Source organism: Hirundo rustica, chromosome 26 (genome assembly GCF_015227805.2).
Source record: "Hirundo rustica isolate bHirRus1 chromosome 26, bHirRus1.pri.v3, whole genome shotgun sequence".
In the NCBI taxonomy this organism is placed as follows: Eukaryota; Metazoa; Chordata; class Aves; order Passeriformes; family Hirundinidae; genus Hirundo; species Hirundo rustica.
Window position 1 is genome coordinate 4410933 of NC_053475.1, and position 18330 is coordinate 4429262.

General features: G+C 61.2%; 1 protein-coding gene across 1 annotated transcript in view; it reads right to left on the minus strand.

The window, feature by feature from the left end:
• Positions 1-17276, minus strand: part of UNC13A (unc-13 homolog A) — a 39271-nt gene extending 21995 nt beyond the window's left edge. The window contains exons 1-16 of the mRNA XM_040086881.2: positions 17207-17276; positions 12061-12090; positions 11636-11735; positions 11293-11410; positions 10988-11111; positions 10748-10821; positions 10614-10668; positions 9853-9888; positions 9112-9322; positions 6374-7000; positions 4711-4804; positions 3696-3742; positions 2546-2624; positions 1276-1281; positions 917-988; positions 398-617 (exon numbers count right to left, since the gene is read on the minus strand). Of these exons, the coding sequence (XP_039942815.1) occupies positions 398-617; positions 917-988; positions 1276-1281; positions 2546-2624; positions 3696-3742; positions 4711-4804; positions 6374-7000; positions 9112-9322; positions 9853-9888; positions 10614-10668; positions 10748-10821; positions 10988-11111; positions 11293-11410; positions 11636-11735; positions 12061-12090; positions 17207-17228 (1915 nt within the window). The 5' untranslated portion in view covers positions 17229-17276. The remainder of the gene's footprint in view (positions 1-397; positions 618-916; positions 989-1275; positions 1282-2545; positions 2625-3695; positions 3743-4710; positions 4805-6373; positions 7001-9111; positions 9323-9852; positions 9889-10613; positions 10669-10747; positions 10822-10987; positions 11112-11292; positions 11411-11635; positions 11736-12060; positions 12091-17206) is intronic.
• Positions 17277-18330: the final 1054 nt, after the last annotated feature.

The following is an 18330-nucleotide window of genomic DNA, read 5'->3' on the forward strand; positions in this document are numbered from 1 at the left end:
CCAGGGAAGGTTTATGTTAGGTATCAGGGGAAACTTCTTCCCCAAAAGTGTTGTCCAGCCCTGGCACAGGCTGCCCATGCAGTGGTGGAGTCATCCCTGGAAGTGTGCAAAAAACACGTGGTTGTGGCACTTGAGGACATTTTTTAGTGGTGACCACGAGGCTGCTGAGTTGATGGTTGGACCTGATAAATGTCTTTTCCAGCCCTAATAATTCCACAATTCTACGATTCCATGCATGAATTAATTCAAACCTGGAGGGATCTATCCCCTGCCCAGGACAAGTCTGCCCTGCCCGCCACCTCTCCCATGCCCAAGCCAGGAGCAGAGCTCTCCTGGGCTGCCCCCTCCTCCCTGTCCAAGGTGAGAAGGGACAAGGCTGTGGGCCCCAGGTCCTTACTCTGCAGGCAGTCAGCGTTGAGCAGGTCCTGGCACTTCTCGTGGCACTTGACGCCGCACTCGGCACAGCGCATGCCCTGCCGGGCGATGCCCCACAGCAGCCCCTCACACTCGTAGCAGTACGTGGGGGTGGTGGCCGTCCACACCTCGAAGTTGTGGGGCGTTGTGCAGGAGATGGGGTACACTAAGGCTTGCAGGGTCTTCTTGTAAACATGGTTTTTCTGTGCAGGGATGGGGGAGAGAGGGGGAGAAACGCTGGAGCAGGGCAGAGGATGCACGTGGGGACATTGGTTTAATGGTGATAGTGCTGGGTTGACAGTTGGACTTGATGACCTTACAGGTCTTTTCCAACCCTAATGATCCCATGATTCTATCCCCAGGTGCTGCCATGAGCATCCTGGATGCCCAGGCATCACCAGAGGATGCTGGTGGGGCACAGAATCTGCACCTCCATTGTTGGCCTGGCCCCCGAGGCTCAGTTTCCCCCTCCCAACCCTCCCCAGCCCAGCCCAGCACCTACCAGCTCCTCATTGTTCAAGGTGCTCGAGGCCAGCGCGGACGTGATTCCCGCTTTCCTGGACTGGACCAGGGACTGTGGGAAAGAAAGCGAGTTCCCAGATACAGCAGACCACGAGAGCTCCCTCCTACACCCCTGGTGGCTGTGAAACACCCAGGACAGACCCCAGTCCCAGACAAGAAAGGGTCCTGGCTGCATGGGGGGCAGTGGGAACAGCCCAGCCCCCATTGATGCCAGCACTGCTGTGCAGTGGGACTGGAACCAGTTCAGCAGCCTGTGACATTCCCAGTTCAGCTCCAGTGGGGCAGAGCCTCTCACCACGTGTCTGAGACCCCTGGGGAGATGGGGTGGGGGGCACTTACCATGGCCTGTGGGCAGCCAGGGCCGGCGAGGGGGGAATAAAAAGCCATTAGTGCAAACACTTCCCAGGAGAGCCCCTTCCCTGCCAGAAGCAGTGGGAATTGGGGCAACACCCCCTCATCCAGCACTGAGCAGTCCCTGGTGGGGGGGACTGTGTCCCCAAGCCACAGCACTGGTCACAGCCTGCAAATCCCAGCAGGGAAAGGCAGCGACCCCCCCAAACCCCCCACATTGCCCACCCCATCACCCCCCACCCCCAAAACACCAACACAGCACAGTGCAGAAGCATCAGCAGCTGCCCAAGAGGGCTCGGGGTGGGGGCACCAACTTGGGGACAGCAAGGGGGTGAGGGGATGAGGGGAGACAGGTTGGGAACAGGAGGGTGGCACCCCAGGGAGGGCACAGAGTGGAGCTGACAAGGTGTAAAGAGAGGGGAAAGGAGGGGAGGGGCAACTAATTCTGGGGGACAAAGTTGTCTGGTTTCCAAAATTGCAGTCTCCTGTCATCAGGAGCAGGAGGGGACCAGCAGAGTGACCCTGTGCAGCAGAGCCCAGGGACTGGAGGGGACCCCGTCACAGGGGGCCCCATACATCGGGGGTCTCTAGCCCCATATACTGGGACGGTGGGGACAGGAGCACAGGGCCTGGGCAACTTGGAAAAGCTCCTGCCAGCCCTCCCCTGGTATGGGGGGTCTGTCTGTCCAGCACCAATGACCTGTCCAGCACCAAAGTGCAGGGACCTATGGCAGCTGCGACAGGAAGGGACCAGGGACACAGCACCAGTAAAAAAAAATGGGAAACCAGATGCAGCCCTGGGAAACCTTAGGCTGATGCTTGGGGTAGGGACCAGAGCTCCGTTAAAGAGAAGCACCCTTGGGTAGGGAGAGCCCAGCTCCCCACTGCGAGGAGGGCCAGGAGCCCCCCAGGCAGTGTGGGACACCCCCGCCCCCCTTTGGCAGGGCTGGGGGCACCCAGGGCTGGCCGGCAGCCCCCAAGGGCGCTGTCTCTTTAACCCCTCGCACCGCGCTCACCAGATCGCTGACTAGAGGGAGAGATTTGCGTCCAGGCTTAATGTCGGGCATGCTGTTAATGCAGCGCAGAAACTTTACAGCCGCCCCCCTGCCGCAGGGAAGGCCCAGCCAGGCCACAGGAAAGAAAACAGAGAACACAAGCCATGTTAGAGGCAGCTGGGGAGCGGGGCGCAGTCCGGTGGGGCGCAGCGGGAGCAAAGCTGGCAGCTGTGGGGGGATGCCTTGGGAGGGAGGAACCTCACCAAATCGCTAACTAGGGGGATGGGTTTTCGCTTGCGAATGTCCGGCATGCTGTCTATAATGATCAGCCCACCACCAGGCCTGCAAGAGAGAGGAGAGTCAGCGGGGAAGGGGAAACTGAGGCAGGAAGGGGCCCTCTGCTGTTGCCCCACGGTCACTCAGCACTTCAGAGAATCACGGAACGGTTTGGGTTGGAACGGACCTTAAAGCCCATCTCGTTCCACGCCCTGCTATGGGCAGGGACACTTTCCACTAGATCAGGTTGCCAACCTGGCCTTGGACACCTCCAGGATGGGGCAGCCACAGCTGCTCTGAACAACCTGTGCCAGGGCTTCACCACCCTCACAGGAAAGGATTTCTCCTCAATAATTAGGCCTTGGTGAATATGACTGCAAAGCAACTCCTGTGTGGCCTGGGACACACCTATGGGATCCCCATCCCCACCACCATCCCAGCCAGGGTAGGAATCACTGGACTAAAAACTAAAAAAGGGGAAGAGATTTTGGCAAAAACTGATTTTTCCTCACGTGAAGCTTAACAGTGAAACCCAGGAGAAAAACTGCCCATTTGGCTTAGTCAGCTTTGGCTTTGCAGTGTGAGGCTGGAGACCTGGGGTTCCCTCTGGGACCCCAGAGGGGAGCCCTGAGCAGGTGAACCTCAAATTCTGCTGCAAGGGAACCCAAGGCAGGAATGGAACTTCACAGCTCTGTTGGAAAGAAATCCCTAGAGTGATCTGGGGGATCTCAGGCAACCTACCAGGTTCTGCCCAGGTCCACGGCAGGGCTGTCTGTGAGGGCAAGACAGGACCAAGACCTCCAGCCCATCCAGGTGAGAGCTCAGGATTCTCCATGACACCGCTCCACGAGGGAAGCAGGAGTTGCCAGCCCTCCTCATCCCCATCTCAACTCACCTCCTCACTCCCCCCCTCAGCAGCAGCTCTTGGGGTCACAGAGCAATGTCATGTCTGCTGGCTGCTCCAAAAGCACTGACCAGCCCCAAAATTCAGCTCCAAAAAACTTGCCTCTCTGCATGCCCACAGCTCAGCAACCCTTCCCCACACAAGGCCACTGCTGAGCTCGTTAATCACATCCTAATGAGGAGGGGGCTGAGATCCCGGGGACCAGAGTGTACCCAGCTTCCCCCTGTACTCACCCGCCTTTGAACCACAGGGATTTCTCTCCATCACCTTCCCCGCGGGCCTGGAAAACAAGGGACAGAGTCAGGGCACAGCAGGAGCCACCAGCATGGGGACAGCCCCCCCCAGGGCAGTGAATGCTCACAGCACTGGGGGAGCATGGAAACACGAGCAGGGTGGGCAGAGAAAAGTGTTTTCCAAAACCAAGGGGGCTCTTTCCAGCAAAGAGCTGGGAAGAAATATCTTCAGGAGGCTGACCTGGGTGAACAAGTGGGTGGGCTTCAGCAGAGGGGCTGAGGCTGGCAAAGCAGGGGAGATGGCTACACTGTGCGAAAATTCAGGGCTTGGGGAAGTGAAGAAGCATCATAAAGGTTCAGCAGGTCCTCCAGGACCCACAGCAATTGGAAAGAAGAGCAGGGAAAAGCCAGAGCACATGGAAGAGGGTGTGTGTGCAGGGATCATCCAGCAGTGCCCCTGCAGGGAGGGGACTATTTTGGAGGAGAAGGGCAGAGTGAGACCATCAGCCCTCCTTCATGGGCAATCCCTGTGCACACACACACACACACACACACCCAGGGAAGGCATGCACACGGCTGAGAGGTTCCAGGTGGACATGCTTACCTGCAGGCAGGCTACACCCCTTCCCTGCAGGAAGGGGAGACGCGGGTGCAAGGGCCATGGTGGTGGACAACTGAAAAGAGAAGCGGTGGGGAGGGGGATCGAGACCCCGGGGAGCGAATCCAGAGCCAAAACAAAAAGAAAAGATGGAGGATGGAGTCTAAAAACAAAACAAAATATTGTCAACTCAACAGAGGGGAGAGGGCGGGGGGCTCGCACAGGCACACGCATGCAGCACACGTGGGGGATCCTCGGCACTCCCGGCCCCTCCGGGGCGTCCCACTTGGTGGGAACGGGGTTGTGGGCACCACTGTTGGCACCCCCAAGTCCATGGATGTCCCTGGAAACTGCCCAGGTGTGGAAAGGGGCAGTGCACCCCACCCAGAGCCGTGGCAGTGGCCAGGGGGTCCTCACCTCCTGCAGCTGCATGCAGACCTTGTTGAAGGCTCTCAGCCAGTTGGCTTTGGCTCGTGCTTTGGGGTCCTGCACCTCCTCTTCTGACGGCTCCCTGCAAGCACACACACCCCCTGTCACCTCCCAGGGAGCGGGGAGCAGCCCCCACACCCCCAGCAGGTCTGAGGCTGCGATCTGGGGATCCTGATGTGCCCTGAGACAGCGTGGCCATGGCAAAACCGCCTCTTGGTACCAGGAAGGACCTGAAAAGGCAGCAGGTCCCTTTGCAAAGGGACAGCAGAATCAGGGCAGAGCACTGGGGAGAAGCCAGAAGCCTCCCCACCCTCAGGAGACCCTGCCCTGGGCACCCAAGCGACACACAGGGGACAGCTGGTGACACAAGCACGTGAATTCAACATCCTTTGTCCCCCAGCACAATGTCCTCTGGCCATTTCTCACCACAGCTTCCTGGGGTAAAGAGCACCTACCACCCTGCTGGTTCCAAGCCCAGGGAAAATGTCTGCCTGGACATGCTGGGTGTTGTGGGGTGTTTTCTCCTCTCCTACAAAACCAAGACATGGAGGAAAATAAAAGAAATCCTCCAAACATACCAGCCTGGTGTGATGTGACACAGGAGAGGAGCCCAGAACCGCTCTGGAAGAGGCCATGGGATGCTCAGGAGATGATCCTGCCCAGACCCCCGGGGAGCTTTGTCTATGCTAATCTGGGATCCTCAGTGATAACCTAGGATCCTCAGCATTAACCTGTGGTTCCCAGCACTAATCCACTGTCCCCAAAGCTACTTTGGGGTCCCAAAAGCTAATCTGGGGTCATCAGTGCTGATTTGAGGCCCTCAGCACTAATCTGGGGGTCCCAAGACAACCTGGGGTTCCCAGCACAATCCACGGTCCCCACATCCTAGCACCAGACCCCTAAGCCCCCTGCCCAGTGGGTACTGCAGGCAGACATGGCCTGAAGCCCTCAGGTTCCTGCCAGGCCTTGGGTCTAAATACCCATTTTTAAAAAAAACCAGCTCATTACACATTGGTTTAAATTAGAGATTTCCCAATCCTGGTGTGCAATTTAAACTAAATAAAAGGCTGGAAAAGCCCATCACAGTTCACCCCTGCACAGAGGAGTGACATTCACTGAAAATGGAAATAGTAAATAATTATATTTGAATAATCTGCCTCTGAAATATGAATTATTCACATGCTGCACCAGGAACCTGAGCACCAATCTATTCACTTCACCATCAATCCAAGGCCATGGATGAGCTTTTACCAGGCCTAAGGAGAGGACTGACCTGCAGAGGAAATCTCCTCCTCTGACCCAGCTCCACCCAGGGTGCCAAGAGCCTGTGCCAGAGGAGAGGAATCACAGCCCCAGGATCCCACTGCCCATGTTTGTCCCAGGTTATAAACCTGCAGCCCTGTAGCCCCAGCAGGTTCTTGAGCACCTTGAGCCAGGCTCAGCACAGAGGGTGGCTGGGCCTGGGCAGTGTGCCCAGGGTGCTGGCTCTTCCCTCAATGGCTCAGGCACCTGGGAAAGCTCCAGACACAGCAGAAGGTCCCTGGTCCTGCACCAAGCACCAGCACCATCCCTGAGCCACCTCCAGAGCATCCTCAGTGCCTCCAGGCACAGTGCCATCCCAGGGACACGACAGGTCACTTCCCTCTCCTACCTCTCAGCTGGTTTTGAGGGCTCAGTCTCCGGGGCTGCCTCTTGCATGGGAACTTCCTCCTCTGCCCGCTGGGCCTGGAGGGCCTCAGGGGGTTCCTGGGGGGCAGAGGTGTCCTTCTCCTCCTTCCTCTCCTCTTTCCTCTCCTCTTTCCTCTCCTCCTTCCTTTCCTGCTGCTGAGGTTTCTGCTGTGGGACCAGCTGGGGTTGCTGCTGTTGCTGCTGTTGCTGCTGCTGCTGCGGGACCTGTTGCTGCTGCTGCTGCTGTGGCAGGGGTTTCTGTGGCGGTGGGTACGTTTCATGCTCAGGGGGTTCATAGGTGTCCTGCTCCCGCAGTTCCTCCTCCTCCTCTTCCAACTCCTCTTCCTTGGGGTAGCCTTCCTCAGTCTCACTGTAATCCTCGATGAACTCTTCCTCCTCCTCCTCCAGGTAGAGATCATCATCATCCTCCTCCTCCCAGCGTGGCGAGTCCTTGCGGTAGCTGACGGAGCTGTGGCAGGAGTGGTAGGAGTCCCCGTCCCTCTCGTCCAGCTCCGAGTCCCTCAGGCTCTCGTTCTCGAAGTCCTCGCTCAGCTGGGAGCTGCCCTGGCTCAGCTCGGCCGATGAGGCGTAGCGGCTGCTCCCTGTGGGGCTGAGGAGTGAGGGGACACAAGGACAGGGCTCCCGTGGGTCCGTGTCACCCCAGGCAGAGCCCGTGGGCCCTGCACCAGGGGCAGGGGGATGTGCAGCTCCCAGCAGGAGCGTTGGGCTCCTCGTCCTGGGAGCTGAAGGCACAGAACCAGGAAACTGTCGGCTGGAACCAGACCCCAGGCAGAGGCACTCTGACCCTGGGCTGGGAGTGAGGATGGGGGTGACAGTGTCTCCTAGGCCCACCCCAGCCAGGAGTGGGGGCAGCAGCACCCCCGGCCAGATCCTGCCTCCTGCTGCCGCCAGACTCCCTGTCCTGCCCCTGACACACAGATCTGTCACCCAACCTCTACCCTGACGTCCCCAGTGCTCCCTACAGCCCTCCCAGGCACCCCCACCCCAGGATACCCCTCCTCAACCCCCTGACTCCTCTTAGCACCACCCGGGGCTCTCCTCTCTTCTCTTGCTCCTTCCCCCATCCCCTCTGCCCCCCTGCCCTTCCAGCCCCCTCCTCTCACAGCTGCCTGCACAGGGAGGCCCACGGGGGCCCTGTGCCCCGGGAGGCTGCCAGGGACGGGGCAGCTCCGTGGCTCCGTGGAGACAGGCTGACAGAAGCAGACATGCAGACAGGACAGGGACATGCCGAGGAAGAGGCCGACACCACGTCTCCAGCACTGGCAGCCAGGGCTCAGGGTGAGGGGACAAAGACGAGGGGCTGGGCAGAGCCCAGAGTGGCTGAGCCAGGCTGTGGGAAGCCAGGGGACACCGCAGGGAAGAGTGCTGGGGGATGGCTCGGGCTGGCCCCAGCTGGGAGGGGTACTGGCATCATCCAGGTACCTTGGGAAGTAGCACTTGGGGCACAGGGATGCAGGAGACACAGCTCACACCTGGAAACCCCACACCTCCCCATCCTGATCCTGGCCAGAGCTGGGAGAGGCGCTCTTGGCCCATCGCAGGATCCCAAATCACCGCATGAAGCTTTTGCCCAGACAGGCACACCCTGGCAGGCAACCAGGATCAGGGGGTGGCATTTGAATCCCCAAGGGCCCAGTCCCCCACCCGCTGGCAGGACAAAGAACAGACAGCAGCGCTGCCAGACAGTCACAGTGCCAGCAAGCAGGACCAGGATGCCGGGATGTCACCCCATGAACTAGGGTGCAGCAGCAAGAGGGGCTGGGGGGACACCTGGAGCACCCCAATGCTGTCCCTGTACCGAGGCGATCCGGGGCGGGGAGGGTGGCACAAGGCCGCCCTTGCCAGGACTGGTGTTGGCCTCACCATGGCTGCAAGGACCGACCACAGCACTCTGCGACGGCACACGGCACACGGCACAGGTAGCGACCCACCTATCCGATAGGTCTAGGGACCGCCTGCTCTCAAGGGAAGGCTGGCGGCTGGTCCGCCTGCTCGACTCAGAACCGGACTCAGCGTCGCTGCGCCCGTTTGCGGCAGAGTCTACGCTACCATAGCGTCTGCCAGGGGAGGAGAGGAACATGGTCAGCGAGGTCCCACCACCACCCGCCGCCTGGGGACACTGGCAGGGAGGCTTTGTCCGCCTGGATTGGGCTGGCACTTTTGGCTGGGCTCTGCCACGTCTGTGTCCCCGGATGTTCCACACTCCACTGCCCAGCTCCCAGCAGGGACAGCCAGGGTGGGGGGCCCCAAACCCAGTGAGGACAGAGGAGGGCAGTGACTCAACAGAGTTTGAAAACTTCCCAGTGAGAAGGAAAGGCTTGGATGGGGCGAGCACCACCCCACTCTTCCTCACCTCAGCATCCTTCCCTCTGGGGGATTCGCTCACTGGCAACCCCACTAAACATGTTGAAAAGGGTTTCCTTGGCCTTGAGTGTGTCAAGCAGATGGTATCCAACCCTGATGCATTGGCTAGAGTTTCCCGAACATTCTCTTTTGGTTGGGCCACGGGCAAAACTGCCGCATTGCTCAAGGCAACCAAGGAGAGAATGAGGCACAAGTATAGCTCTTTCACACCCAATGGCCTTTTTCCCATGGGAATCCCACCGCACCGAGAGCGCCATGGGGACCTGCTGGCCTCTGTCACCTGCACGGGAGGTTGAGAGAGCCGGTCCCAGGGTGAGCTGGCTGTGGCCACACTACCTGATGGGAGCCTGGTCCGAGTAGTCCATCTCGTAGCTCTGCATGGAGTCGGTGTAGGAGTCACGGGAGCTCTGCTGCTGGTGCCTCATGGGGTACTGGTGCACGGAGGCGTTGGGCTGGGACGTGGTGTAGTAGGGTGGGGGGATGCTGTTGCTGGTCTCGCTGCGATAGTCACTGTCCCGGTCATCCACGGTACTGTCGGGGTCATCGTCTGCAAGGGGCCACAGTGAGTGGGGCAGGGGATGGCCCAAATCCGCCCCCCACCCTGCACAGACCCTTTAGTGCCACCACTGTGTCCCCACCACTGTGGGACCATGCTGGGGAGGTGGGCCCAGGGCAGGATGAGGGGTGAGCTGAGGTTACCAGCACAGGAAGGGTTTGGGGGGATAAAAGGGGAAGGGCGAGGGGGAATTTGGGACATACAGAAGGGGGAAGAGGGTGGGGGCAGAGACTGTCCCTCTGCCCCACCAATGTTCCACCACAGAGGCAAAGCCCCAGGTGCTCAATGCCACTGGGACACCCCAAGGGCACAGAAGCCCATGGTGCCATGTCCCCACCAGCCCATGGGGACAGCCCTGCCCAGGACAGGCCACTTGGTGACACTGTCCTCCCCCAGTACAGAGTCAGGGCACAAGGCCACAGGCTAGACCCAAGCTCCAGGTCCTCTGAGCCCTGGGCCAGGCAAAGAGGGATGTGCTGGGAACCCCCAGGTGCAAAGAGAGGAGTGGACAGGATACTTACTCTGCTGTTCTCCCCAGCCAAAATAATTCCAGTTGCCTACAAAGAAAGAGGCAGAGACAATAAAGATGGAGGCAGCAGGTTGGGAGGAAGCAGGATCTCCCCAGAGGGCACATTGGGTTGGGGACACTGCCCTGGGGACAGCATCCAGGATGGGGCGCACAGGGACACGGCCTGAGCCTGAACATGATGACACCAAACTGGGCTGGAGACAGTGCCTGGGGTGGGCATGGAGTCACTGAGCCAGGCTGGGGACAGTGCCATGGCCAGGCATGGTGGCACTGACAGGGGACAGGGCCTGGGGTTGGGCACAAGGGCACTGATTGATGCATGCCCCCGGGGTGGTTACAGAAGGGGGGACTGAGGCACACGTCAGGACAAACTGAGCTGCCACCCCAAATGCCTCTGCAGGGCCCTCGTCCAGCAGCCCCCAAGACCAGCCTGCTGCCCCTCGCCCTGGTGGAGCTGTCCTCATCAGCTCCATTGCTCCCATGCCCTGCTCCCCTCCACCCACAGGAAGGCTCACCCAGCGTGGAGCTGGGAGACAGCAAAGAAACGCCAGCAAACACAGGAAGGGCAACAGGAATGGGGATAGGGACCAGGTGTGGGGACTGGCTACTGGGTGAAGTTGAGCCCCACTTCCCAAATGCCCCAATGCCCCAAAGCAGATGTGGAGCCCACCCCTTAAAATTCCTCAGTGTGGGAGTGGGGAGAAAGGAGGGTGCGGGGGTCCCACACTGGGGCAGGGACGGGACAGCACTTACAGCACTGTGAGCCATGCACAGGCAGTGGCTTTTCCTGCTCCTCTTGGAAGGCATACTGGGGAGAGAGGGGCTGGTGAGGGCTCCTGCTGGCAGCACCGCCCCTGCCCCCTCACCCCAGGTCTGGCTGCACTCACATCATCCTGGTCCCGCATGGCGTTGAGCTGCTCCAGTTTCTTGGCCCAGTACCTGGCCTCCTCCTCAGGGATATCTGTGAGGGCAAAGACCCCAGTTCGTGCACAGACCTCTCCCAAAACAGCCCTCAAGCTTTTGGGGCCACAGGATCAGACCCTCAGCCCCAGCTCCAAGGCTCATGAGCACCCCTGGGGCTGAGGGCAAGGAAAGACAGAGCCCGGGGCTGGGGCCGGGACACCCACCCAGCGGCAGCTCGAAGCGGGTGTCGAGGAGGATGCGGTGGAAAGTCGGATCCTTGGTGCCTGAAATCTCATTGTCAGTCATGATGACCTGGGAGTCGAGCGTGAGCCATTCCCCAGGGCCCTCCTGTCGGGTAGAAAGGGGGTGAGGAGAGCTCCCAGAGCCCCGGTTTCGTGGCCCCACAACCCCAGCACACAGGGTTTGGCCCCAGGCAGGGTGGGGAAGGCTCTGCCTGGCCCAAAGGACAGCTGGGGGTCACACATGTCCCTTGGGGTTCAGCAGGGAGATGCCTGTGCCTGCTCCCTACCTCATTGGACTGTCTGATGGTCCGGAGGGGGATCCACACCGTGCCCACCATGGTGTCCCAGATGAGCCCCTTGTTCCACACCTCCACAGTCAGGCCCAAGTCCAGCCGATTGATCTCACTGGGGACAGGAAAGGTTATCAGGTTACTCCCCATGGAGTTAACCCCGCCTCCGGTCTCAGCAGCCTCCTGAGACCACCCCAGCTTCTACCTGGCCCCTCGGGCCCAGGACTCAGGTGAGCCCCCCACATCTGGGGTCAGGGCAGTGGGGGACTCCCTGTGTTATTTATGGAGGCGAGGGGAAGCAGCTGGGATGGGGGAACTCAGGGGACCCCTGGACACTCACAACATGAAGTCCTGCTCCCAGGAGGGCAGGTTGCCCCGCACCGCTATGGTTGTGCTCTTGACATTTTGCACCTTCAGGGTCACATAGGTGTTAAACTTCTCTGTGGGAACAAGCAGAGGGTGAAGTGACCAGCAGTGTGTCCCCGCCCTGACACCGCCTGCTGCCACCCCCACACACTTCCCTCAGCACCCCTGTCCCAGGAGGGATCCTACATCTGCCAGGGCTAGTAGGATCTGAGCCCCCCACTCCGTCCGGGGCACCCCCATTTGTGTGTTTTTGTCCCCAGTTTGCCAAATGACACCTCCAGAGCTCAGGGTCCCCTTGACCCCTTCCCCAGCCCCTCCTCTGACCCTGCCACATCCAACCAGCCCAGGAGCCCCCCACCCTCATCCCTCAGGTGGGCAGGCAGGTGGGGTCTCACTTACCTTGGGGCCCATCATACTTGGCCTTTTTAACTGCAGGGACAAAGGAAGGAAAGAAAATCAGGCTGAGACCCTGGGGAAAGGTTGGGGACCCCCACCAGAGTGTCAAGGGGGTGGGAAGACCCCAGTCCTGGTTGCCCCCCACACCCTCCAGCTGCCAGATGGGAATAGTGCTGGGATCCCCCATGCCAAGTGAGGGTGAGGGATCAGATATGAGCAGGAGGTGGGCATCAGAGGACAGAAAAGGCTCCCCCCCAAAAACCTGCAACTCTGGGACAGCTGCAACCCCAAATGACCGGCCTTCCTCTGTTGAGGGGGTGTTAACCCTGCCACCCCACACTTTTGATTTGGGATTTATTTGGAGAAACAGAGGATGTTACCATCCATATCTAGAGGAAAACCTGTGATCTGGGAGACCCACTCAAGTCCCAGCTGGATGGCAACAGCCCAGCAGGACCAGGGTTGAGGCTCTGCCAAACCACTGACCCGGATCTCCCGCAGGAAACCTGGTGGGTCAGGGGCTTGTAAGGCTCCCTGCACAAAAACAGCCCCAGGGGTGGAGGAGATGCCCCACCCCAAATCCTATATAGTCCCCAAACATCCCCATTGCATCCCAGCCCTGTCTCCCCCGTGGGAGCACTGTGGGGCTGGATCCCATCCTGCCCATCGGGGGGTGCAGGGAGCTCTCCGATCCTGCTCAGCTCCATGGGAAAAAACCCCCTCAATTCCCAGCTGGGTGGGGGTCGGTCCCCAGCTCCTGGCTGCGGGCGGAGGGGGGGCAAACGGAGATGAGCACAGCCAGGCACCGACGCTGCCCATGCCGGGGGGGCGGCGGGGCCCAGCGGCGTCCGAGGGGCTGCCAGGAGGGGACCAGGCGGGGAGGGAATGACACAGCACTCGGAAAACGGTTAAATGACGCGGGTGCCAGCGGGTGCAGGACCAACGTGACCGAGGAGGGATGAAAATAGCCCTGGCGACATCAAAGGTAATTTGATCTCGGAGACGTGCCACTCGCCAGCCGCTCGTCACCCGCCACCAGCGCTGGAGGGGACGTGGGGTGCCGCCAGGGCCACGTGCCTGGCAGGGCTGCGAGGAGACCACGTGGCGCCAGAGGCCTCGGGGAAACTGAGGCAGGGGAAATCATCGCCTGGGAAAACAACTGGGGACCTTTGACTCGGCTGCCCGCCCTGTGCCACCGAAAGGGTGACACGGTGGGTGGCTTTTTGCCCGAAGGAAGCTCACCAGCTACGTCACTGGCAGCCATGTTCCCAAGGAATCACAGGGCTCCAGGAGCTGCAGCTTCGCTCAGACATGGGCAACTCACACGTGGGGGTTGGCACAAGGCTCCGGGATCCCAAAGATCCGAGTGTCCTCGAGTGTCCTCGAGTGACACCAGGCTGGGAGCCTGGGGGCTGTCTGGGGTGACTGGCACCACTACATGTAATAATTACATAAATTAAATATCATGTATTTATACATGATATTATACATATTATAAATTTATATTATTCTATTCCAATAGAGCGTTTGGTGCCAGCGCTTTCCTGTGGCTGACAGGGATCCCCCTTCCCCCGGGCCCAGGAGTACCCACTACTCTTCACCAGCTGCTGCTTCCAAAAAGGAGCGGGAGAGCAGAGGAAGAAAAGGCTCCAAAAATACCCGAGCTGACAGGAACAAACAATTACCCAGGGAACACGTGGCTTTCCTGGCTGTCATCTCCTGCCAGGGAGAAGTCCTGCTGTCGCCATCTGCGGGATGTGCTGCCCTCCCACCCATCAAAGCTGGCACAGGGGTGGTGAGTCCCGGGGTGCCACCCTGGGGCTAAATTCAACCTGAGTCCCCAGGCAAGGAGCTGAGGACAAGTGTGACAGTCATGTAACATCAACAAGCTGGGATCTTCCCAAGCTGGGGTGATCTGGCTCCTCGCAGGGGATGCTGGCCAGTTGGGGAAATTGAGGCAGGAGGCAGCTGGCAGAGATTGGACTGGGAATGGATGAAAACTGGGCTGAGCTGTTGGCGTGCCCCAACAGGCCTGTCTGTCCACCCCTCTGCCTGTCAACACATCCCTCTGTCCATCCATCCTGCTGTCTGTCCATTTACCCATCTCTCCACCCACTCATCCCTCTGTCCATCCACCCATCCGTCATCCATATTGCTGTCCATCCATCCACCCACCCCTCTGTCCATCCACCCACGCCTCTGTCCATTTTCCTGTCTCTCCATTCACCCATCCTTCTGTCTATAGATCTACTCGTCTGTCTGTCCACCCACTCACCCCACCACCCACCATATGTCCATCTCCTGTGTGTCCACCCCTCTGTCTGTCCATTTACCTGTCTCTCCAAGCACTCCCCTATCTGTCCATCCACTCCCGCCTCTGCCCATCCACCCCACCCCACTATCTGTCCACTTACCGGTCTCTCCACACATCCATCCCTATGTCCATTCCCCCATACATCTATCTGTCCATCCCTCTGTCCTTCATCCAACCCTCTGTCCAACCCTCCATGCACCCTCCATCCATCCACCCCTCTGCCCGTCCATCCATCCACCCACCCCTGTCTGTCCTTCCATCCACCCCTCTGTCCGTCCATCCATCCACCCACCCCTGTCTGTCCTTCCATCCACCCTTCTGTCCGTCCATCCATCCACCCACCCCTGTCTGTCCTTCCATCCACCCCTCTGTCCGTCCATCCATCCACCCACCCCTGTCTGTCCTTCCATCCACCCCTCTGTCCGTCCCCTCCCTCTGTCCCTCCATCCCTGTCAGTCCATCCACCCACCCCTCAGCCTCCGTGATCACGTCTCCAATCCCCTTCATCCATCTGTCCCTCCGTCTCTCCATCTGTCTCTCCGGATGCCCGTCCACCCGCCTGTCCATCTGTCCGTCTGCCTCCCGCCACTCCAGACACCCCCTCCTGTCCCCTCTCACCCCACACTCCCAGGTCACTCCAGTGCCTGTCAGGCAGGGACAGCCCTGGCACAAAGCCCCCAGGGGCTGCACATGGCCGCAGCCCCCCATGTGGGGCAGGGAAAGCCTGGGGGAGGCCCTGGGGTGGCACCCCGCCCCCGGAACCCCCAAAATAGCATGAGAAGCGTGACCAGGGAGTGGTGACGGGGCACTGGGGGAAGCCCGAACCCACTCAGAACTGTCAGCAGCCACCCTCAGCGCCACCGAGGGTGTCACCACATGTGACAGCGGGAGTAAAGAAGCACCCCCCCTGCCAGAGGAGAGCACCCAAAATCTGGGGCTGGCTGGGGGGGCACACAAGGGCACGCCAGCTGTGCACTGCCATGAGAGAGGGGGCTGTGACAGCACCTAAAGGACAAGGACATGTCAGGAGGTAGAAGGGGGCACAGCCCCCATCCTGATGGACTCGGGCAGTACTGGGTGAGCTCCCGTTTTCCTCCAGGTTTCGCCTGGAGCGGGGGGAATCCCAGACACTCTATGCCCCACCTTGAGAGAGAGAGCTGTCACTCTGCCACCTCCATCCTATGACCCCAAGACACACTAGTGCCATCCTGTCCCCTTCAGGTTGTCATAGGGCCTTGAGAAAGGGGTAAAGGGACTCCCTCTCAACTTCTGTCCCCCCTTTACTGAGCATTCAGTCCAGACTGACCAGCGAGGCTGAGGCCAAGCCTGCAGGACTCATCTGTGCACTGAGCTGGGCAGGGCTCAGTGTGCTGGGTGCAGGGATCCCCCATCTGTGCGCTCCCCCCAGTTCATCCCAGTATGGGGTGACCAGCACCAGATCCCCTAACTGGGCACAGACCAGCACCAGACCCCCAGGCTCCTACCCTGACCCCCCCAGCTGCCCTGACTCCCACCAGCATCACCATGCCCAGGTGGGGCAACACCAGCAGAGGCATAGGGGGCTGCAGGAGGTGGGGCTGGGGCTGCTATTTGAGGGGGGTATTTAGGGGTTCACAGAGGGAAGTGGGGAGGGTGTGGGATTTGGGGTGCATGGGGTCTGTTTGGGGGAGTGGGAATGCAGAGATGCATAGATGGGGATGGATGATGTTTGGGAGTGGAGGGATTTTAGGGGTCGGGGATGCTTGAGGGTGTAATTGGGGGGCTGGGGACAGATGTGGGGTGTAGGGGGCACATATGGGGTGTTTTTGGTGAGGGGGTGTTTGGGAATGCAGAGGACTGTGTCTGCAAGGTGGGGGGCGCCTGAGGATAGGCATGAGGGGTGGGGTCCTGGGGGCTGGGGTAAGGGGTATATGGGGTATACGGGGTATATGGGGTAAGGGGTATATGGGGTATATGGGGTATATGGGGTATATGGGGTATATGGGGTATATGGGGTATATGGGGTATATGGGGTATGGAATATGCAATGATGGGGTGAATGGGCAGGGGTGTTTGGGGAATGAGCACCTGGAGGTCTGCGCTTGAGCGGGGTGTGAGAAGAGACGCGGGGGGGCAGGGTGGGAAGAAGGGGGCTCCGAAGGGGCGGGAAGCTGGAGAGGGATAGCCAGGAGCGTCTGGGGTGGGCGGCGAGGGGGAAGCCCCCTCCCCACGGCCAGGAAAGGCTACGGAGAGAGCCCTGGCGGGGCTTTATAGGGGAACTCCCTCCCTCCCGGCAGTGGGAAGTTATGGGGGGAAGCTCCCTCCCCACGGCGGTGGGAGGTTATGTGGGAAAGCCGGGAGCTGTTAAGGGGGGAGCCCCCTTCCCAGGGCGGCGGGGGAGCCGCGATAGGGGAGCCCGGGAGGGTTACGGGGGGAGCCCCGTCCCTCTCCTGCCGTGCCCACGGGGCGGGGGGAGGCGCGGAGGGAGCCCCGTCTCTTCCGGCGGGGGTTTGGGGTCAGGATCGGGGTTCGGGGGGATCCCGGGGGGTTCCGGGTGGTTCCGGAGGGATCCGGGGGGATCCCGGCGCGGGCAGGGCGCGCCCACACCCCCGTCCCTCCCCCACTGCCGGCTCCCGCGCCGCGCGCGCGCCCCCGCCGGTTCATTCATAAATCCACGCGCCGGGCGCTCGTGAATGGAGCCGGTCCCACGGACCCCCCCTCACCGCCCCCCCGCTCCCCTCCGCCCGCACTCCCCTCAGCCCCAGCCCCGCCGGCCCCGCGCTGCCCCCTCCCCGCCCCGAGCAGAGGGGCCGCGGGACGCGCCGCCCGCCCTGCCCGCGCCCCGCGCCCCGCTACCTCCGACGCAGAGCAGCGACATGGTGGCGGTGCGGGCGCCGGGGGGCGCGGGGGGCGCGGGGGGCCCTGGCCGCCGCCCGGCTCTAGCGCGCCGCCATCTTCCCTCAGCACCGCGGACAGCGCCTGACGTCACCGCCGCCCCCGCCCGCGCGGCGCCGCCCCCCGAGCCCCCCCCGCGCCGCGGCCGGGCGGGTCTGGGGTCCGGGGGGCTGAGGGCACCCCGTCCAAACCGGGGGCTGAGGGCACCCTGCCCAAACCGGGGGCTGAGGGCACTCTGCCCAAACCGGGGGACTGAGAGCACCCCGTCCAAACCGGGGGCTGAGGGCACCCCGCCCAAACCGGGGGGCTGAGAGCACTCTGCCCAAACCGGGGGGCTGAGGGCACCCCGTCCAAACCGGAGGGCTGAGAGCACCCCGTCCAAACCGGGGGCTGAGAGCACCCTGCCCAAACCGGGGGGCTGAGAGCACCCCGTCCAAACCGGGGGGCTGAGGGCACCCTGCCCAAACCGGGGGGCTGAGGGCACCCTGCCCAAACCGGGGGGCTGAGAGCACCCTGCCCAAACCGGGAGGCTGAGAGCACCCCGTCCAAACCGGGGGGCTGAGGGCACCCCGCCCAAACCGGGGGGCTGAGGGCACTCTGCCCAAACCGGGGGGCTGAGAGCACCCTGCCCAAACCGGGGGGCTGAGCTGTCCGGGGGTGGGGTCTGTCCGGCTCCTACAGCCTCGGGGGGCTGTCGTGCCCTCCTTTCCCTGTGAGGGTGGGGTCGTCTGGCTTGTACAGCTGGCGTGTGGGGGGAGCCGTGTCCTGCCTGCACAGCGTTAAAGGGGGTGGGGTGGTTTTGGGGTGCAGAATTTACCTCCCTCCCCAGCCCCCCCGAGCCACGCTGTGCATGTTCAGAGATGGGTCTGAGCAGGTGGGGGCACGCTGTCATTGTCACCCCCCATTGTTGTCCCCTCTCTCCTCTCGGCCACCAAATGTGACATCCCAAAGAAGTGCTCAGATCCGGGCAGTGATCCCAGCTCGGGGGCTGCAGAAGCTGCCGTGGTCCCAGACAGGGACCGACACCCAGCTCCAGATGCTGGCCCCCATGGAAGTGGTGCCACATGAGAGTGAAGCAGAGACGC